Below are 19,407 nucleotides of genomic sequence, written 5' to 3' on the forward strand. Positions count from 1 at the left end.
TTTCAAACGTGGCTTCCTGAGTTTTCCAATTTGTTGGTGGGTGGATCTGGAGTGGGCATCCCGTCTGCACATCTGGCAGGGGCGCTTTCCAGATTTTCCTAATGACTCAGGGTCAGTTTCTGACTGCTAGGCGGGGCGAAGTCTCCTGAAGTTTCTGCGAGTCACCTCCCCCTGTGAACAGAGCTTGGTACAGCCCAAATAGTTTTCAGGTTAAGAAAGCCAGAATCTTTGTTCAGCCACACTGACTGAACAGACTTTGTAGGGGTTACCTGGCCAAGAGCAGCAGAAGCCGCAGCAACTGGGATAACTCAGGTGAGTAGAGAGGGCATTTGCAAACTTATCCTGGAATTTTACTTGCTAGATCACTTGGTGTATACAAGAGGTGAAGAAACTTGAACTTTATAGTTAATCAAAATCCGCAGCTATAATTTTATGGTTTGTCTGGATCAAATGTGTGTGTGTAATAGCAGTTTGGGAACTTCCAAAGTAATGGAATTTTTTGATGGGTTATTTTTGGGTGTGTGTGGGGTGATTGTGGTTGTCTGGCAATGAGATTTTTCTGGTGATAGCTGGGTTGTTTTGTTGTTGTTGTTGTTGTTGTTGTTTTTTGCCTCCTTTTCCCAGGAATCCCTGGTAAGAAAGGACAAGCCTTCCTTAGGCAAGAGAGAGGGAGAATCCAGGCTGACTGTCAAGGCTTCATTCTAGCTCCTACTGACCCACAGCTATGAGAAAATTATTGTAATGCAGGCAAAATCTTGGAACCACACTGTACAAAAGCCTTAAAGTCCTGGAAGTGGGGTTCATAGGCTGTGCACTGTTGCACAGGAGGGAGTGGCAGCAGAGGCTGTCCTATTTGCATAGTCAGGAGTCCCCCTGCTATGGTGACAGGTTGATCTTGGTTTATTTTATTTTCAGCCCCTGGCTGTCCTGGTTTTGTTCTTCTCTAATTCTTACTTTGGTTTAAATTTTGATTTGCATGTGTCTTTCTACCCTCCCCTCCCAATCCACTCACAACACTGCCACTGGTGTTCTAGGGGCTTGAGCGGGCAGAATGGAGGGCAGAAAAAGGATTGGAGCATTGCAGTTGAAAATTGGTTCTGAGGATTTGGAACTTGAAGTTTGGTGAAAAGCACATAGGAAAATTAAACAAATTTTGCCATCCTGACAGTCACTTCTAACTTCAGAATAAAGCATCCTGGCTTTACTGATGTTTTATTGAAATTTGGCTAATGTCTCATTTAAAAACCTTTGCTATGGAATTAAGAACACTTTATAGTCTAAAATAATTTTTAAAAAAGATTCTTTGGGGGCTGTTAATTAACTCTTTCATTCCTCTAGCAGTTTGTATGCATGTATGTGTGTCTGCCCATGTGAGTGCACATTTGCACGTGTGTGTGAATACTTTGTATGTGAATAGCATTCTTTATCCTTAGAGCCCCTAGCAGACTAGAGAAAGTCTAAAAACACTTGTGTAGTCAGGAATAAGTTAAAAAAACAGGCTTTCTGCATCCTTTGGATGTTTTCAATTCCTAAATTAAAAGCAGAAAATGCCCCTATGTGACCCCAAAACAGTGTTTCTTTGATTAGCTTTGATTTGAAATCATCCCACTTTCTGACAGCTTGCAATTCAAAAACAAAACTCATAAGTGCATTCTTATAAGAAAAAGACAATGAGAAATTTCCAAAACAATATATTGAGGTTTTGTATTTGCACACTTACCCCGCCTTTTTAAAATTGTGGTGAAAAGTGTCAGAAGGTCCTGGTTTTAGTGCCAGCTCTGTTATTAACTACATAACTCTGGGCAAGTTCCTTCATCTTCCTGTAAAATAAAGAATTTGAGTTAAGTGATTTCTAACAGTTCTTCTAGCATAATGTAATAATAATTGGGAATAGATTCTCACAAGGTATAAAATTAGACTTATAGGATGAACTTATTTATTTAAGAGGGAAAAAATGAGTGTGGAGCAAGTCATCCAAAAAGGAAAGGTGGAAAAGAGAGGAGGTATAGAATGGTGAGCAAGCAATTTTATATTGGTCTTTTAAATGTCCTTGAGTATCTTATTTAAAGCATGTGATCAAGTGTCCTCAGTTTCCACTAAGGACAGAAAAGGGATTTAATTTGCTAAAAAAGAATATTTCCTAATACTTCCATTATACATGGGTTACCCTTAACAGTTAATATGTATTTTCATGTACTTAATTAGATTCCTCCAATAACACCACAAGGTTTATCGGGCAGCCATCATATTCCCATTGTGCTTATGGGAAAACTGAGGGACAGAGATGTTACCTACACTAAAAGGCAGTATTTGAGACTTGATCTTGGATCTCCTGACTACCTGTGTTCTTTTTATGATTCTGAATTTCTTTTTACTTTTGATAGAATTCTTCAACGATGATTTTTTTTAATTGTGTGCTCTTTTTTCCTTTGATGTCTTTGAACAGAGTCTTCTCTCTGGAGAAAGTTGATGTATCCTAGATAAGACTGGATCAGAGGACTTTTGTGGTCCCTTTCAGACCCCAAACTATCTGGCTAACAATTTGAATCTGAACAGCCATTTGTCTTTTTGTAGATACTTGCCCATAGATGTGGGCTAGGACTCTGCCTGTGTAGACATAGGAACTCTATTCTCTTTGTAACATGTGGATGCTGAATTGTTACTACTTCTCCTTCTCCAAGCCCCATTACTCTCAATGCACCTCTCCTAGGTGTTAGGAGAACTGTTGATTGTGGCTCAAGTGACCCCTATTTTGTACTAGGACAGAGTTAGGTCTTCTGCACTCAGTTTGCTCTTCAAAAACTCTTAATTGTTTTTACCTCCGATTTTGTCCCAAGTACAGCATGAAGGCAAAACTGGAAGAAAGGAGAAACTAGTCAGGGACAACACCCCGGAAGCTGTGCTCTCTCCCTCTCCCCACCTAACATGCCCTTCCTTACCCTGTTACTCATACAACACAGACTGAGTTTCCTCTACCAGTTAATAATTCTCTTTAATAAACTGAGTTAGATTTCAATTTTTAGAGCAAAATATGGTTTCAACTCTAAGACTAAACCACAGGTAAAAAACAAATGATTTTCCTCTTAAGAGTTTGCCCAGCTCCCCAAGTTTTCCAGTCCAGTGAGTAGCAGAAGCTTCCTCTCTTAACTGCAGCCTTGTGTTTTACGTGGCAGGCTCCCTCAACTTCCTCTGGCAATTCTCAGCTTCTCCATACTCTGCATCCACCCCTCTCACTTGCCTTGATCCATATGGCCCTCTTCCTTCTTTGCGCCCTTTCTCAAGGAAGGGGGTCAAAAATTTAAATAGTATTGCTTAAGACCATTATTGCAGTATAAAACCCCACATTCACCACCCATGATACTTGTCTCAGGAAACAGTTATTTCTCTTTTCAGATGTGCGTGTTCCCTTTGTTAGCTATTTGTTAGCTAGAAGCTCTTTTCAGTCGATACTTAAATCCCTAGATTTGATGCTGTTTACTGAGTTTCTTAATATGTGGTTATAAACTTAAAGGTTCTCTCTTCTTCATAGTTGGGTGCAGCAAGATAGCAAAAAAGAGACATTCCTTTCTTCACTCTCCTACTCTCCAACAGAGCAAGTTGCTTACGACAAACTCAACTTACAAATTTCTGGGTTTCTAAAAGTTTTCTGATGGTTAACTGATGAATCCTTGAAAGTCAAAGGTTTGGATTTTCCCATGATCATCAAACCATGGAAAGAAAGAACCATTGAAATATTCACCATGACAATAAATTCTAGGCAGAATGCCTCAAAGTTGGGTGTTATATTTGCTTTGGAGAGTTCTTATTTGAACTGAAAAAAATTTCCTTTTTTCAAAAAAGGCAATGACCAAAAGAAGCAGTATGGTATAATAGAAAACTGCACACTAACCTTGACATTACACAGACCCATATTTGAGTTGGTTCTGCAAGCTTCTAGCTGCCCTTCCTCTGGGCTGCCATTTATGCAGGTACAAAAAGAATGGCACAGATATCTACTGAACCTGGCTGTCAATGAAGAGACTGTGAACTTAAATGTATATTTTAAACAATTATTTGCCATGTAAAGATGAATTTTCTATATAAGCCATTCATCCATTCAACAACTATTTCCTGAACAATGGCTGTGTGCCCAGCTTTATGCCAGGCAACGAGATGGCTTACAGTGTATATCTTGCATTTATATACGCTGTAAGCCATTTCATTGCCTGGAGCCCTTTCTACTTATTCAAAATACTTTTATACTAACCATCTCATTAGTTACAATCATTGTGTAGAGGGCAGGACAGATAACCCCATTCTCCCAAAAGGAAAATTGAGGCACAAAGAAACCAAGGTCACAGCAAATGGAACATAGTTGTCCTAATACTTAGTCAGAATGGGGGTCAACTCTACTCCTGCAAGTTGAACAGGGCATGGAACTACAGTTGTACTCTAATGAAAATATGTCAAAGTTTAGGTTGATACCTTCTATTCCTTATTTACTCTGTGCCCTTAAAGTATAGGTCTAAAGACTTGACCTATACATACCAGCTGTACATATTGCCTCTGAAAGAGTCTGCTAGGATCACAATGCTTTTTTTTTTTGTATTTTTATTTTATTTTATTTTTTTCAAATACATTTGTCTCTGCCTACCCCCCACCACTTTCCCTTGTCCCCTCCCTCCTTCCCTCCCTCAGCTCTTCCCCTTTGGTTTTGTCCATGAGTCCTTGCTATATGTTCCTTGACTTTCCCCTTCCCTTCCTTTTCCCCGCCCCCCTCCCTCCTTCCCTCTTGTCTCTGTTGATTTCTTTCCTTTCAGTGTTGCTGGTCTTATTTTCCTTGCATCTTTGTATTGTTGATTAGGTTCCACTTATAGGTGAGATCATATGGTATTTGTCTTTTGCCCCCTCACAATGCTTTTTAAAATCAAACCTGATTTTCTTTGCAATTGATATTGTTTCAGTCTGTAGGCAAGTCTTTTTTTAATAACAGGGGTCCCCATTGCAGACTTCTGCTTGCCTAGCCATTGACTTAGTAGCAAGGAAGACTGGTGGGGCAGAGAGCTTTCTCAAGAACAGGAAATACTCATTTATCCAAAAAATGATTAAGGACTAGGAGGTTCTGGCAAACTTAATATCCTGATTGCCTTAGACTATCCCCCGTTTATACTCCTCAGCCTCTGGAAATCCACCAAAACTTTCCAGGGAAAGCAAGAGGCACAGCAGTGTTTGTTTTAAGTTTGATCACATGCAAAAATTAGGATTCGTTTGTAACAGGCTCCACAAAGGAGCTTGGACAAACGTTCAGACTGGTTCTGCTGCTGCTTAATGGAAAATTATTACTGATACCATCCATGACTTCAAATACAATAAAATATACTTTAATTTTAAAACATGAGAGCAGACTTAAGTCTGATAACTGAAAGTATTTCAGAATTTTGCAGCGTCCCATAGCCTTCAATTTGAAAAAACAAATGTCAATATATAGGGCTATGAAAAATTATGGTTATTTTTAGCTTCTTATTCCGTGGATTCAGAAAAATGATAAACTTGTTTATATATTTGTATATTGTCTAAGTTACAAAGAACATTAAATTAATATTTTTTATGGTTTTCAAATGGTGAGACTTCGTTACCAGTAAGACATTTCAATATAATACTTAAAAGACATGAAATAAGATAGTAGAGGGGTCTGATTATATTACACTTTTTTCTATGCTCACCTGAGGATATTTTTCATTTGTTTTTTTGGAGAGAGAGGAAGGGAGAGAGAAAAACATTGATGCTAGAGAAACAACTATTGGTTGCCTTCATATGCACCCAAACTGGGGATGGTGGGACCAGGGATCATACCATTAACACCAGCGCAGGCAGGGTAGGGGAGAAAAAATAGGGGGGAGGGATTGGGACAACTGTATTAGAACAACAATAAAAAAATTAAAAAAATAAATTAAAAAAAAAGACCAGGGGTCACATGCACCAGTGCCCAGACCAGAGATGAATGCAACCCAAGCATGTGCCCTGACTGGGAATTGAACCAACAGCCTTTCCATTACGGGACAATGCTCCAACCATTGAGTCACATTGGCCAGGGCTATATTGCACTATACTACACATATTATAAAATAGCAACTGCCACTTTATTAACCAGCTTTTGATCTGTGTTACCTATACATACTCTTTAAAGTGATCATTAGTCTTTTTTTCACATCTCACCCATATTTTAGCAGATATTCTGACCTTAGAACTTTTATTTTCAACCCTCATGTGATCATAGAATATAGATACAGTTATCTTTAAAATATATTTTTGAAATAATTGGTGCCATGTAAATTTCACAATCCCCTATTATCTACCATTGAATGTCAGGAGAAGATCATTAAAGCCATTACAAATCTATCTTTGTGATCAAGCAGAGGATTAAAAACATATTATCACCGAAAAGCTATTTAAAATCAAATTTACCTTTCAAATTATCCTCATAAAAACCAGTTATTAGGGGTATTTGAGTGTGGGGCACTCTGATACACACTGCCTAAAGAGCCACTATATTAATTTTCTATTTAGTAATGTGAGATTTTTTTTAAGAAAAGAAAGCAGCAGTGTACTGCCATGGTATAAGAATCTATAGTCCACCAAATCAGTGTAATTGAATTTTGGAGTCTGCTTTTTATCAAGGGCAAATGATTGCATATTAGACTTTGAAAAAGAAAGACATAAAATCTTTCTATCTTTCCTTGTCTTTGGAGGCCATCTGCTCTGACTCTGTTTTTGCAGTAGCCTTTCTGACCAGTAATAAAAATGCAAGGCTCTTCAATGATAAAAGGGAAGGATCTGTGTAAAAGGACTTGTTAAAAGTGAAAGGAGTTGCTTTTCCCCTCAAGCACAAAGTGTGTGGCCCTTCAGGCCACTAACTTATTCTGAATGTAGTAAAACAATTTTTTCTTCATCACAAATTAAAAATTGTTTTTTGCCTTGAACTTCTCCTTGCTAGTGTAAAATTGAAGATTGCCCTTTAAATTATAGTGACTTGTGTTTAACTAGCAATCTTAACATTTATTATCTATTTTTCCAATAATATTATTAAGCCCCATATTTCCTTGTTTGCCAGATTAAAAAAAAAAAAAAACTGAGGCCCCTGCATGGTTTAGGTACTTCACCCAAAGCCCCAAACTAATTAGTTGCATAGCCTGGACCTTTCCCCCTGCTGCCCTGAAAATGGTAACTTCCATTAAAGCCAAACTTGAAGTGACTAGCTTTGGGAATAAGTCACTGGAATGATTACCATTTGTCTAATCTCAGGTAATGTTTAAAAGACTCGAGAACTTCTTTCTCTAATAACAACAATTTTTCTCATTCTAGACATAGTTTGACACTATGGGCCCTCCTCTGAAGCTCTTCAAAAACCAGAAGTACCAGGAACTAAAACAGGAATGCATCAAAAATGGTATGCTTTTCTGTGATCCAACATTTTTGCCTGAGAATGATTCACTTTTCTATAACCGACTGCTTCCTGGAAAGGTGGTGTGGAAACGTCCCCAGGTAATTTTCTTTTTTCAATTTCTGTCTCCCTCTTTATTTCTTTCATTATAACTTCTTCGTCCACCATTTATTTCACCCATACAGCCTACTGCATATAGACCAATTTAGGAGACAACTTTAAAATGGGGAGTTTTAAGAATCTGTGCTTTTAGTTATAGCTTGAGGAATCTTGAATTTTAGTCATTTTTTTTCAGATTTAGTAATTTAAAAAAACAAAAAAAATCATGTTTGTCTTCTCTGTAAGTTTATTTGAGTAAATACGGGGGCTCAAAAAACTACGCTCTTTACTGAGTTTTCTGTCTCAATGACTTTATGATAATCTCAGACCAGCAAGAAGGAAAGCTCTTTTTATGCTGAACATAAATGAAATGAACTCTATATGGAGAAGATGGAGTTTGCATTGGGCAAAAGAGGCTTATTTGCTGCTCTTTGGACACCATTACTTGTATCCTCCCACAGTTAGCAAACTGGGGTCCAAATAGGACTGCAGTTCTTTCACCATACATTAATAGTTACTGTGGTTCTTTGTAGAACATCTGCATGTTGTCACTAAAACAAGTCTTCTTTACCCCTCCACAAGCCCTAGATGAGAGAAAGCTCGGTGCACATAATGATAGGATGATGAGGTCTGGAGAATAAATGACAACCTTGCTATATCTAAAGGGTATAACTGGATAGAAGGATATACTACCTGGGTTCCTTGCCAAATTGTATGACCAGGAATATAGGCCACAGAGGACTGTTATAAAATGCAAATTCTTGGACCTTCAAAATATCCTGAAGATTTTCTGATTCTATTTAATGACATATCTTTTGCGGCACTATTATGGAACCACCTCAGTTAGGTACTTAATGTTTGCCTTCTTCAATGAGCAAGCTATCATTTTTTAGTTTAGCTTAAACTAAAGGGAGTTCTTATAAGAGCTACTTCAGTTATGTAGGTTGCCACCAGGTGGTGCCAAGATACATAGGTCACACTAAGGCTCTTGTTTTCTATTCAATTCAAATAAGGGGGTATAAAGGGACTAAATGGTAATGGGGGGAAAATACAATAAAAATAAATAAATAAAAAATAAATTAGACAATGATGTCTCTTTTTTTAATTTGTTTTTCATTTTTAAATTACAGTTTACTTTAAATATTATTTTGTATTAGTTTCAGTTCTATAGCTTAGTGGTTAGACAATTGTATACTTTACATAGTGTTTCTCTCAATAGTTTCAGTACCCACCTGGCACTGTATGAAATTATCACAATATTATTGATTATATTCCCTACACTTTACTTTACATCTCTATCACTATTTTGTGACTACCAATTTGTACTTCTTAATTCTTTCACCTTTCTCTCCCAGTCCCCCAAACCCTCTCCCTTCAGGTAACCACTAGTCTGCTCTCTGTGTCTATGAGTCTGTTTCAATTTTGTTTGTTTGTTTATTATGTTCTTTGGATTCCACATATAAGTGAGATCATATGGTATTTATCTTCCTCTGACTGACTTATTTCACTGAGCATAATAACCTCTAGGTCCATGTCTTAGTTTTTGCCCATAAAGTATGAAAGTATGATACCCATTGACAGTATGAGACCTGGAGAAGTCTCTCCATCAGAAGGATGATTACATTCCTCCTGACTTTATGTGCCTCTAGGTGTTGACATCCTTGCAGATCACTGACCTGCAATAAAATTTGGGAAATGTGAGTAGAATTCACTAGTCACTAACTGGGTATGCAGAGAAGTAAGATATTTTTCTCCAGAAATGCATGAAGAAAATAGAGCTATATTGTCTGGAGCCACTCTTATGAATGGGTGGTGATAATGACGGGCACCATTCTTTTCTGATGCTTGGATATCAAAGAAAGGAAATCAGTAAGGCAGAAGTTGCTGAAAAGGAAGCAGGAAATTGAGGGAGGTTTTTGCAGGGAGGGTTAATGAATAGATCAGTAAACAGTAAAGCAGAGAAGGTTGAAAATGCAGAAAAAATAAGGAATGATTGATGATTGGTGATTGAAGGAATGAATGATTCCTACGGGAGGTGGGAGGAGATCCAATGGGAGGCAAAATTGCAAGTCAACATTAAGCCATTCCTCGGATGTGAATCAAGCCAACAGTGCTTCCTGTACTGGCCAGTCTTTTGACACATCCTTCCTCTGTCTTGGCTCAGTCCTTTGTGCTTTGCCTTCATATCCAAATTCTGTAGATTGAATACTAGGTGGATTAGCAGGGAAGAAAAAAAAACCTTAATAACTGTGGCAGTAGTTCATTTTGCCTCTGAGGCAAGCAATTCCTCTTCCACAGTGAGGAAATGTCAGAAAGAGAGGGTGAATGGAGATAGGCAGAAAAGGAATCAGCATTTATGGCATGCTTACTATGAGCCCAGATACTGTTTGGAGTTTCCTATACATTTTTCACTTCATCCTTATTTGTCATGGCTTAGCAAGGTAGGTATCTTAAAAATCACTTTGATATCATTTTTCCTCATTAAAAAAAATAAAGGTAGATACTATGTCCATTTTATGTGTGAGAAAAATGGGCCTCAGAGAGAAGATAAGAATTTTTCCAGGATCAGGCTGTCAACATGCTAGGATTTCAACCAACTTTTGACTGCAAAACCCACATTAAGTTTCTACTGTGCTGACATTTTATGGAAATAGAGTTGTATTTGTCTCTTTTGCTAAAATACATAGGTCTCCAATCAGTTCTTCCCACTTTCCTGATGCTGTGTATCATGAATTGATCCATATTTTCCTTTTTGAAAGCATACAGTGAGCTTAGTCTTAACTAAGCCCAAAGAGAAAAGCACTTGAAAAACATTTATCAAGTACCTACTCTATGCCAGCATCTGTGCAAGATACAGACAGGGAAGGCCTGGGGTGAGGCTCTTCCATTCTAGTTGAAGAGATCGATATTGAGCTATCAAAGAGTTAAAAAATAAATTAATGTCAAATATAAGAAATGCTATTTTCAAGCATATAGGCAATAAATCATGTAAGATTCTGAAAAAAGAAAGATCATTGTGGATTGAAGTGGCTGGGGAGAGGACCTCTTATGGGGAGTAGGGGAAAAACAAGTTTCTGGACCACCATCTGAGTCACCTCAAAAAGCTTTGGATTCCTTTTCAGTCAGTGTAGAGGCCAAGTCTGTGGTCAAGAACAACGTCAAAGTGCTCTGGCTTCCCATCAGGAAAGCTGAGAGACAGGCCTGGGCCTCTCTGAATTGGCTTGGAAAGACCAGATGGGTCATTGGCCTCATCCCCCTCATTGGCAAGTTTCAAATCCTGGTTTGCAGAGAAGCTTGCAGACTTCTTGTCCCTTGGCATGCCACATAGCCTTATACTTACCAGGCATGTTTGGAAGTTTCCAAAATGGAAGAAGCATAATTAACCTAATATTTTCTGTTTCTTTCCTCTCCTGTGTTGAAAAGCCTCTGCCTTTATAAGCCCCTTGGCCTGTAATCACCACTGCTAATTGAACCAACTAACACCAGTCAAGCCCCACCAACCTAGGACATGATTGAGTTCCTCTTATTCCCACCTGCTGCTTCCTTGCTATCCACTAAGGACCCACTTTAGATAGACAGAGTGTTTTGCAATTGTGTAACACCCATACCCTCCAGGGGAAAATACTTTTCCTTAATTCCTCCAGGTGGCTCATGGCCCTAGCTGCTGTCGTAGCTTACTGGGTACGCGGGAATATTGCCTGAGACATGGACTCCTGGACTTTCATGTCCTCTTGGGTCCTCAACATATGAAGTCTTATTAAGTTCTAAGAGCTGAGTTTTACTGAATTACAGTGTAATAATAAGACTGCAGGTAAGATTTTTATGCTGAAATCTGGCCGCCACATTCCCACGTCAAATCTCTTCTTCAGCTCCCTCCAGCCATTCTCTGGCTTTTTTTCCTGAGTGACTCATAGTCAGCTACAATACTGTCTTAGAGAAAGACACACCTAATCTCAAACTAAAATGGAACAAAACTTCATGGGGATTTGCATAGCCAGCTGTGGGAGAAGCAAGGGCACCAACACAAGATTTACTGTCAGCTCTCCTGGTCAATTTTGAACTCAGCTTTCACTATTGTTGCACTTGCCTACATCTTCCACTAGGTAATACCATCCCCAGGGGCTATTTCACTACACTGGATTGGAGGAGGGTGATAAGGTTCTGGATTAAAGCAAAGATGATAGGAATGGAAGGCAAAGGTTGATGAGGGGAGACATTAGAAATACAGGACACAGTCCTTGGTGATAGATTGCATGTGAAGGAATGACAAAGGAGGAAACACTTCTCTTTTTGTGCTAATGGGAATTGCCAACACCTAGTTGAACGAGACACCTCTACGCAGTAGTTTTGGCCTCAACTGTTCATAAATTTCATTTTATTCCCATAAATTATGCCCCCCCAAGTATTCTAAGTATTTTCCACTATTGACACACTTGACGACAGTTGAATAGACCCATACTCTTTCCATTTATCCTAAATTTCTTTTAAATTCTGCTTTTAAAAACCTTTTTTTAGCTTTATCAAAATATAATTTATGTATTATAAAATTTACCATTTTTAAGTACACAATATATTGATTTTTTTACTAAATTTATAGAGTTGTGTAAACATCATCACAATCCAGTTTTAGAATAATTGCACCACCCCAATAAGATCCCTTGTGCACATTTGCAGTAAATCCCCCCTCCCTCCAGTCACAGGCAACAACTAATCTACCTTTAGTTTCTATCTAAATTTGCCTATTCTGAACATTTCACTTAAAATGGAATCATAAAAGTAGCTGGCTTCTTTTGTTTAGTATAATGTTTTCAAGGGTCATCCATATTGTAACATGTATCAGTTAGTCTTTTTATTGCATGACTATATAAACTCTTCCAAATAAAGCAGTTTGGAATTTATATCTGAAGTTTCCTAACATAAGTTTGAAGATTCAGATAAAAGGATTCTTTGCTATAACTTGGTCGTCTAGGTTGGAAGTGGAAGTTGGGCTAAGACCTTATTCCTGGATTCCATGTTCAATATTCCATGGAAAGGCTAGGAAGGAAAAGAATGTTTAACTGATGATAACATCTTCATGCAGAAGCAAAACTCCTCAAAAGGTAAAATGAAATTCTTGAGAGGCTGGTTCAACATTGGTCCCTGTGCCTAGGTTCATCTTTCAATGCCCTGTCTATAGATGGCTCAATATTCTAAGGATAAGATAATGGCAACTTGGACTAGCTCACAAAGCCCACAGATCCCGAATGGCAATCTTGAATCTTCTGGGACTGCTTAAAGTCCTGGACTTAGTCATAATATACCTCCTGCAAGGCCAGCCTCACTTGTAGGTATCCATGCCACTATCCTTCCAGTACTTCTGGACTGTGCACATAGCACTTTGAAAAATGTTTCCACTCTTCTGGTTTTCTAGGAAGACTTTCATTTTAATATGGTCTTTGAGGTTTACCCTGGACCTCAATGTTTATTGTCATCAAATTTTGGGTGTGTTAAAAAATTTCTACAGATGTGGATGTGGTAGGTGAAAAGGGAGCCACGTAGAGTGACATGTACAGGGCTCCAAAAATTGTAATTGCTTGCCTCCTTCCCCCTCACAGAGGTATCTGGTAAGGGAGATGAGGTGAGGACAATGGGAAGGTATCTCAATGCTCAGCTAAGAGAACATATTTCCTAGACAAGCTGCTTTCCTTGGAAGGCTTTGGTTCAGCAATGGGGATATGCAGGGACCATTCCTGGCTTTACTTAGTGCTTAACTTCCTACTTGTGTGTGCTTTCCCCCTAAGAAACTTTTTTGCCTTGACAAACAGCCCAGTTCAAGTATCACATTAACTATGCCAACACAGCTGGGAGCCATTAAGGGCTCAGCAATCTTCCCTCCCTTCCAAGCCACCCAAATATGTGACTATATGAGCTGTGACCTCTCTCCCAACTCCACTCCCTACCACTTTTAGATTTGCATTGGCTCATTTCCCTTCACCCTTTTTATCTTCTTAGCTGGTTTCTAGTTTTTCACTTCTTTAAAGGTGTAGAAAAGATGGCTTTAAAAGATTTGCTTCCAAATTTCACATCATGGTTGTGAAATACAGAATATATTGGTTTATATTTGTATTAAATTGAGAGAATTAAACCTTACTAACGTGGTTTAGTCTGGAACCAAAAGTTTAGCCATGATTCAAGCAAGTCTTTCATAATGATGGAGAGCTTTTTAGATGTTAAGCAAAGAAGTATAAAACAAAGGTATGGATGACGGAGAGGTAGTTGTATCTCTGTCCCTGAAAAGCTGCACAATATTACCTAAAGGCAAAAGGATGGACCAGTTGAGGTCTTGAGGTCCTTTCCCTAACTGTATATGGTTTTGAAGAACCTAAAACTTAAATCCTAGGTCTACTAACTAGCTGGATTATCAAAGGGCAAGTTGCTGCCCTTCCTCATAAACAGGTTGACTAAATAGTCTCTAAAATTTCTTCCAGCTTTAACAGTCTGTAGACTGTTAACATATCATGTTTTAAAACTCACTGTTAAATAGCCATCTTCCATGTATGGTGAAGGAAAATGTGAAGTAAAACTGGGGCATGAGCCATTTTATAAGGGGAAATACAAAGTAAGGTAAGTTTTGCCCAAATATATATTCTGCCATGATTATAGTTAACTTTACATACACATACGCATGTGCGCTCTTAGTTTGACATGACAGCAATTATCTAGGTCTTCAATTTGACTTTTGTTTACATGTCTTTTTGTTCACTTATGTGACCCTTTATATCTTGCATAGAAGTTGGCATGACAAAAGTGTTGGCTGAGCCCAGATCTCTGCTGTGAAATGAAAGCCTTTATATAAATTCAAGACACTGTAACGTTAGCCCAACTACTAATGACTCCACATAAAACCCAAAAATAATTTGCTTTAATGATCTAAAAGACACTTTTATACATACCAATGTTCACTGTTCATTGTACATTTCCATCCTAGGAAACTATTGTATGCATCAGCTAAGTCCAATAAATCATTGCATAATGTTACATCTTTGCCAGATAAAACGGTAACACCTGACCCAGAAAGGAAACCTTGTGTTTAGTTTCATCTTAGAAAGGACAGAGAAACAGTAAGAGAAAATGATCTAGTTCATCCCACGTACCTGCTCTATGTTCAATAAGTGAAAAAAACAGGTAGCTTCCAACCCACAAAAATTTTTAGTAAAGTAGAAGTTTTTCCTATGACACAAAAGGAATGATAAGACACCAGACATATATTGAAAAAAAAAAACTCCAGAAAATCCAAAGCTGACAACCCACCTAACCCTCTTTTTTTTTTGGCAGAGGAATGCCTAATTAATCTTCAGTTTGGACTTGTCTTTACCCAGAATGCTTTTTCCTTTACAGAGTTATTTTGGCTTTTAAAGACTAGATGGAATGTTTCATTCTGTAGACCAGACTCTTCATCAAGTATAATTGTGTCCATTTAATTAAGAGGTTTAAGAAACAGAAAAATATAGCTGTCTCTCTTTAATAATTTTTAAATGAACATATGTCCAGATTTTTTGTCCATTTGAGACTAGGATTTGTTTCTGCTTGGTAAAGAGAATGACAAGGTACTGGCCAATGGCCTCCTCCCTGAAGCTTTCTCCATCTACTCAAAACTTCATTGGGCCCTGGCTGGTGTGGCTTCAGTGGGTGAGTGCCGGCCTATGAACCAAAGGGTCACCAGTTCGATTCCCAGTCAGGGCACATGCCTGGGTTTCAGGCCAGGTCCCCAGTAAGGGGCATTAGAGGCAACCACACACTGATGTTTCTCTTCCTCTCTTTCTCTCTCCCTTCTCCTCTGTTGAAAAATAAATAAATAAAATCTTAAAAAAATTCATTGATATTTCCTGCTTTTTGACTCTGCAAGTGATGATGCCCTGAGTCACACAATCATGTATTCAATTATTTGGTGGCCATGTATGCAGCTATACCCTTGGCCATGCTTGTCTTTCTACCCATGATGTCTTCATATCTCTCACTGTCTAAATCCCTAACTCTACTGGTTCCTAAGGCTTCAACTTGAACATTTCCAGTGCTATTCAATTTACTCACGAGGAAATTTTGGGGGATCTGTCCTCTAGGCACTGATTATACTTTGAAAATGCCTCCACTGTGTCTTCATCATATTTTGTTGTAATTGTGTTATTTGGGTCTTATTTTCCAACTCATAGTGGAAATGACACTGCTAATGATATGTTGGGGAAGACACACACATATACTCCAAACGAATGCTGCCCCCACTCTATCCAGCTTCCCTCCGAACATCCACTGTGGGAAAAGAGTATCTGTTGAAATGCTCCCGTGAGTGGCCTATTACCACCTGCTACTAGTGCTCCTGCCATCTATATTTATCCAAAGATGTGGAAAAATCAAGTGGCCATGGAGACCACTGTTGCCTTTGCTTTATGTTAGGAAAGATCTTCATGAAAAAAGGTTTCCTAAATAATTTTCCTAGAGAGGGAAAACCATTTATGCTCATATCGACCAGGCCTTGTCTCATACTTAATCACCTTTCTAAGCACAAGTGCTTCGAAAATCTCATTCTGACAAATAGGATTAAAATATAATGTGCTAATCCCTAGTTCTCCTCTTTAAAAGCTCCCTGCTGTGCTGAAAACTCTTCCAAATCCCAGAGACAGCTATGTCTGAGAGGTCCAATGAGCGCATCTCATCCTGTTTCATTGCAACCTTTCCTTCTATTTCTCTTGCCACTTCCCCACATTATCCTTTGCCTGTGTAGATTATCTACTGCTTTGTGTTTTTCCTCACAGTCCCAAACTTTCCTTTATTTCATCTGTGGGGGTCCTAGTTGTCTATTGACACCACCTCTTCTATCCTTCCTAGGTGAGCTCACATTGACTCTTTGGAAACGCTTCCAAGATTCTTTAACCATTTTTTGTATCCACAGGACATCTGTGATGACCCCCGTCTGATTGTGGGCAACATCAGCAACCACCAGTTGATCCAAGGGAGACTGGGGCACAAGCCAATGGTCTCTGCGTTCTCCTGTTTGGCTGTTCAGGAGTCTCACTGGACAAAGGTATTGATCTTCTATGGGACCTCACTGAGTTTCAAACTTCTTGTCTTCTTTAATAATTTCAGAAAAAAGTCAGCTCATAACTTTCTAGATTGTCTACTTCTTAAAGTCAGTATTAACTAAGTAACTTCCCTCCATTTTATTATGAGATTTTTCACAAATACAGAAAGTTGAAATAATTTTGCAGCAAACACTCTTATACTCAATCAGATTATACCATTAAGATTTTACTCTATGTGCTTTGTCACATATATTAATTGACCTTTTGTCACTTGCAGAGCTTTGACCCAATAGTTCTGCCTAATTGTATTCTCTGTACCTACTGGGGTATAAAGCTAGTAGGGGCCAGGAATAACTAAAATGTGCCAAAGATGGAAATAGATCTTTGAAGAAGTTCTAATAAATTATTAAGAGCACACATTTTTTTGGCAGAGTTTGGGGCAATAAAGTGCTTATTTGGGACAAAATTAAAACTCTTCAGAAAAATAATTTTAGTAAGTTAATGTGTAATTGTATATAAATGTAGATTTTACTCAAGTTGTGAATAAAATCTATATTCTATAGAATCTACATGAAATCTCTGGGATGGACTTTCAGAAACTGAATCCACAAGAAACCTTGCATTTTGACTGAATTTAATATTCAAAATGCCTTGTTTATTTTGTTAAACATATACCCATGAATATGTTTATATAGACAGTTTCTTATGATAAAGTTTGTAGATTATCTGTGGGAAATAATTTAACCCCTAACTAGCTGCCCCCAGTCACTCTCTGTGTATTCCGGACAGACATGGTAATACTATCCTCGGTAAAACTGAACTGGGAAAGCAGTAGTTGCAGAAGTGCCCTGCCTAGTACTTCCCAATCTAGACCCAACCAGATGTATTTAGTGGGCTTCTGGTTGCCACATGGATTTTCTGGAAATCAACTGTAATCTCAATATTTGGATATAGTCTGGTGAATAAGAGTTGAGTGAATATTCTTATATTTCCAGACAATTCCCAACCATAAGGAACAGGACTGGGACCCTCGAAAACTAGATAAATATGCTGGGATATTTCGCTTCCGCTTCTGGCATTTTGGAGAATGGACAGAGGTGGTGATTGATGACTTGCTGCCCACCATCAATGGAGATTTGGTTTTCTCCTTCTCCACCTCCATGAATGAGTTTTGGAATGCTCTCTTGGAAAAAGCTTATGCAAAGTAAGGAGTGGGGATTGACTAACACATGAAGAAAAGGAAGGGCACATATTTTCATGGGAGTTCATTCTATCCCAACCCAACACCCTTAGTTTAAATTAGGTAAGATCAGAGTCAGATACAAGACATTGCTTTGGAACTCAGAATGGCCCTAAGAAATCCTAGATTAGAGAGAAATCAGCTTTTCTGGTTTCTATTAATCCTTACCTGCTCCTAGGTGTCCCTTCTTGCTGCTAATCTGCAAATGACATGGTATTATGACCTCCAATTTTCTCCTTGCCTAGTATTTCCCTGTAGAAAGAAGTTTCTGCATGGACTGTCCTTGATAGACATAGCCTAAGCCTAGAAATCTCTGAGTAAAATCTCAAAATAACTCTCATGTCATACCTAAAGAAAAACTAGATGGTGAAGTCTAGCTGGAAAGGGACTGTTCCAATTCTTGGGACAAAATGTCCTTAACCTGGAAAAAATAATTTTACAAAGATAACTTTGCATATTTGTTCCCAGGCTGCTTGGCTGTTATGAAGCCCTTGATGGTTTAACCACAACTGATATCATAGTGGACTTCACTGGCACACTGGCTGAAACTGTTGATATGCAGAAGGGAAGATACACCGAGCTTGTTGAGGAGAAGTACAAGCTGTTCAGAGAACTGTACAAAACATTTACCAAAGGAGGTCTGATCTGTTGCTCCATTGAGGTTGGTGTTCACCAAAAACAACCACTCTTTGCCCACTTCTGACATAGGAGATCACAAAATTTAGTAGGGAATATTACCTTTATTCTGGAGATTCATGAAAAACCATTGTGGGACTCAGAAAGCTAACAATATACATTGATCCTTGGCACAGGTTGAGGAACTTTAACTATGCATCTTTTTGTCCCAGTCATCCTGCTGGGAACAAACTCAGTACTTGAACTTATATAAATAGTGCCTGCTAAATTATCCCTTCTGTGTCTATTCTTGGATGTTAGATAATAACTTTTTTGCTCAACGAGTAAACCAACTGCACCAAATTTTAATGCTGTTCATATGAATGTAGTAATGTGGGTAGTTTGAATCTGGATTGTTTAGGCGAATTGTTATATTAAACTCTTTATTTCCTCTCCTTAACTTGCTCTGTGTCAAGTTAGGTGTCTGGATTAAATTTCTATCTGCAATAGGGATAACTAGCCTCAACGATACTGAGGTAAACTGATCAAGGAAGAAGACATGCCAAGTTTTGGATGTCCCAATTCTTGTGCTCTTATGTATCTTTTTTTGCTCTCAGTCTCCCAATCAGGAAGAACAAGAAGTTGAAACTGATTGGGGTCTACTGAAGGGCCATACTTATACCATGACTGATATTCGAAAGATCTGTCTTGGAGAGAGACTTGTGGAAGTTTTCAGTACTGAGAAACTGTATATGATTCGCCTGAGGAACCCCTTGGGAAGACAGGAATGGAGTGGTCCATGGAGTGAAATGTGAGTGCCATTTCACTTTGACTATTACACCTCCAAAGACTTATAGTTTTTCCAAACTCATTCCTTCAAACTGCTAGTGGGCTGTCAATGCTCAGTGACATCTGTGGGCTCTTCTTAAGCATGAGATCTTTAACCAACCAGAGGTGAAACAAAGCAGGCCCAATCT

At 38.4% G+C, this 19,407-nt stretch overlaps 1 protein-coding gene across 1 annotated transcript in view; it reads left to right on the forward strand.

Annotated features, from left to right (window-relative positions):
- Positions 1 to 245: 245 nt before the first annotated feature.
- Positions 246 to 19,407, forward strand: part of CAPN6 (calpain 6) — a 28,221-nt gene continuing 9,059 nt past the window's right edge. The window contains exons 1-6 of the mRNA XM_054580359.1: positions 246 to 312; positions 7,342 to 7,521; positions 16,446 to 16,577; positions 17,571 to 17,779; positions 18,284 to 18,476; positions 19,048 to 19,241. Of these exons, the coding sequence (XP_054436334.1) occupies positions 7,357 to 7,521; positions 16,446 to 16,577; positions 17,571 to 17,779; positions 18,284 to 18,476; positions 19,048 to 19,241 (893 nt within the window). The 5' untranslated portion in view covers positions 246 to 312; positions 7,342 to 7,356. The remainder of the gene's footprint in view (positions 313 to 7,341; positions 7,522 to 16,445; positions 16,578 to 17,570; positions 17,780 to 18,283; positions 18,477 to 19,047; positions 19,242 to 19,407) is intronic.

The sequence above is a fragment of the Pteronotus mesoamericanus genome, unplaced genomic scaffold (genome assembly GCF_021234165.1).
Source record: "Pteronotus mesoamericanus isolate MK-2021 breed Mesoamerican mustached bat unplaced genomic scaffold, CSHL_Meso_final contig_58, whole genome shotgun sequence".
NCBI classification, from domain to species: domain Eukaryota; kingdom Metazoa; phylum Chordata; class Mammalia; order Chiroptera; family Mormoopidae; genus Pteronotus; species Pteronotus mesoamericanus.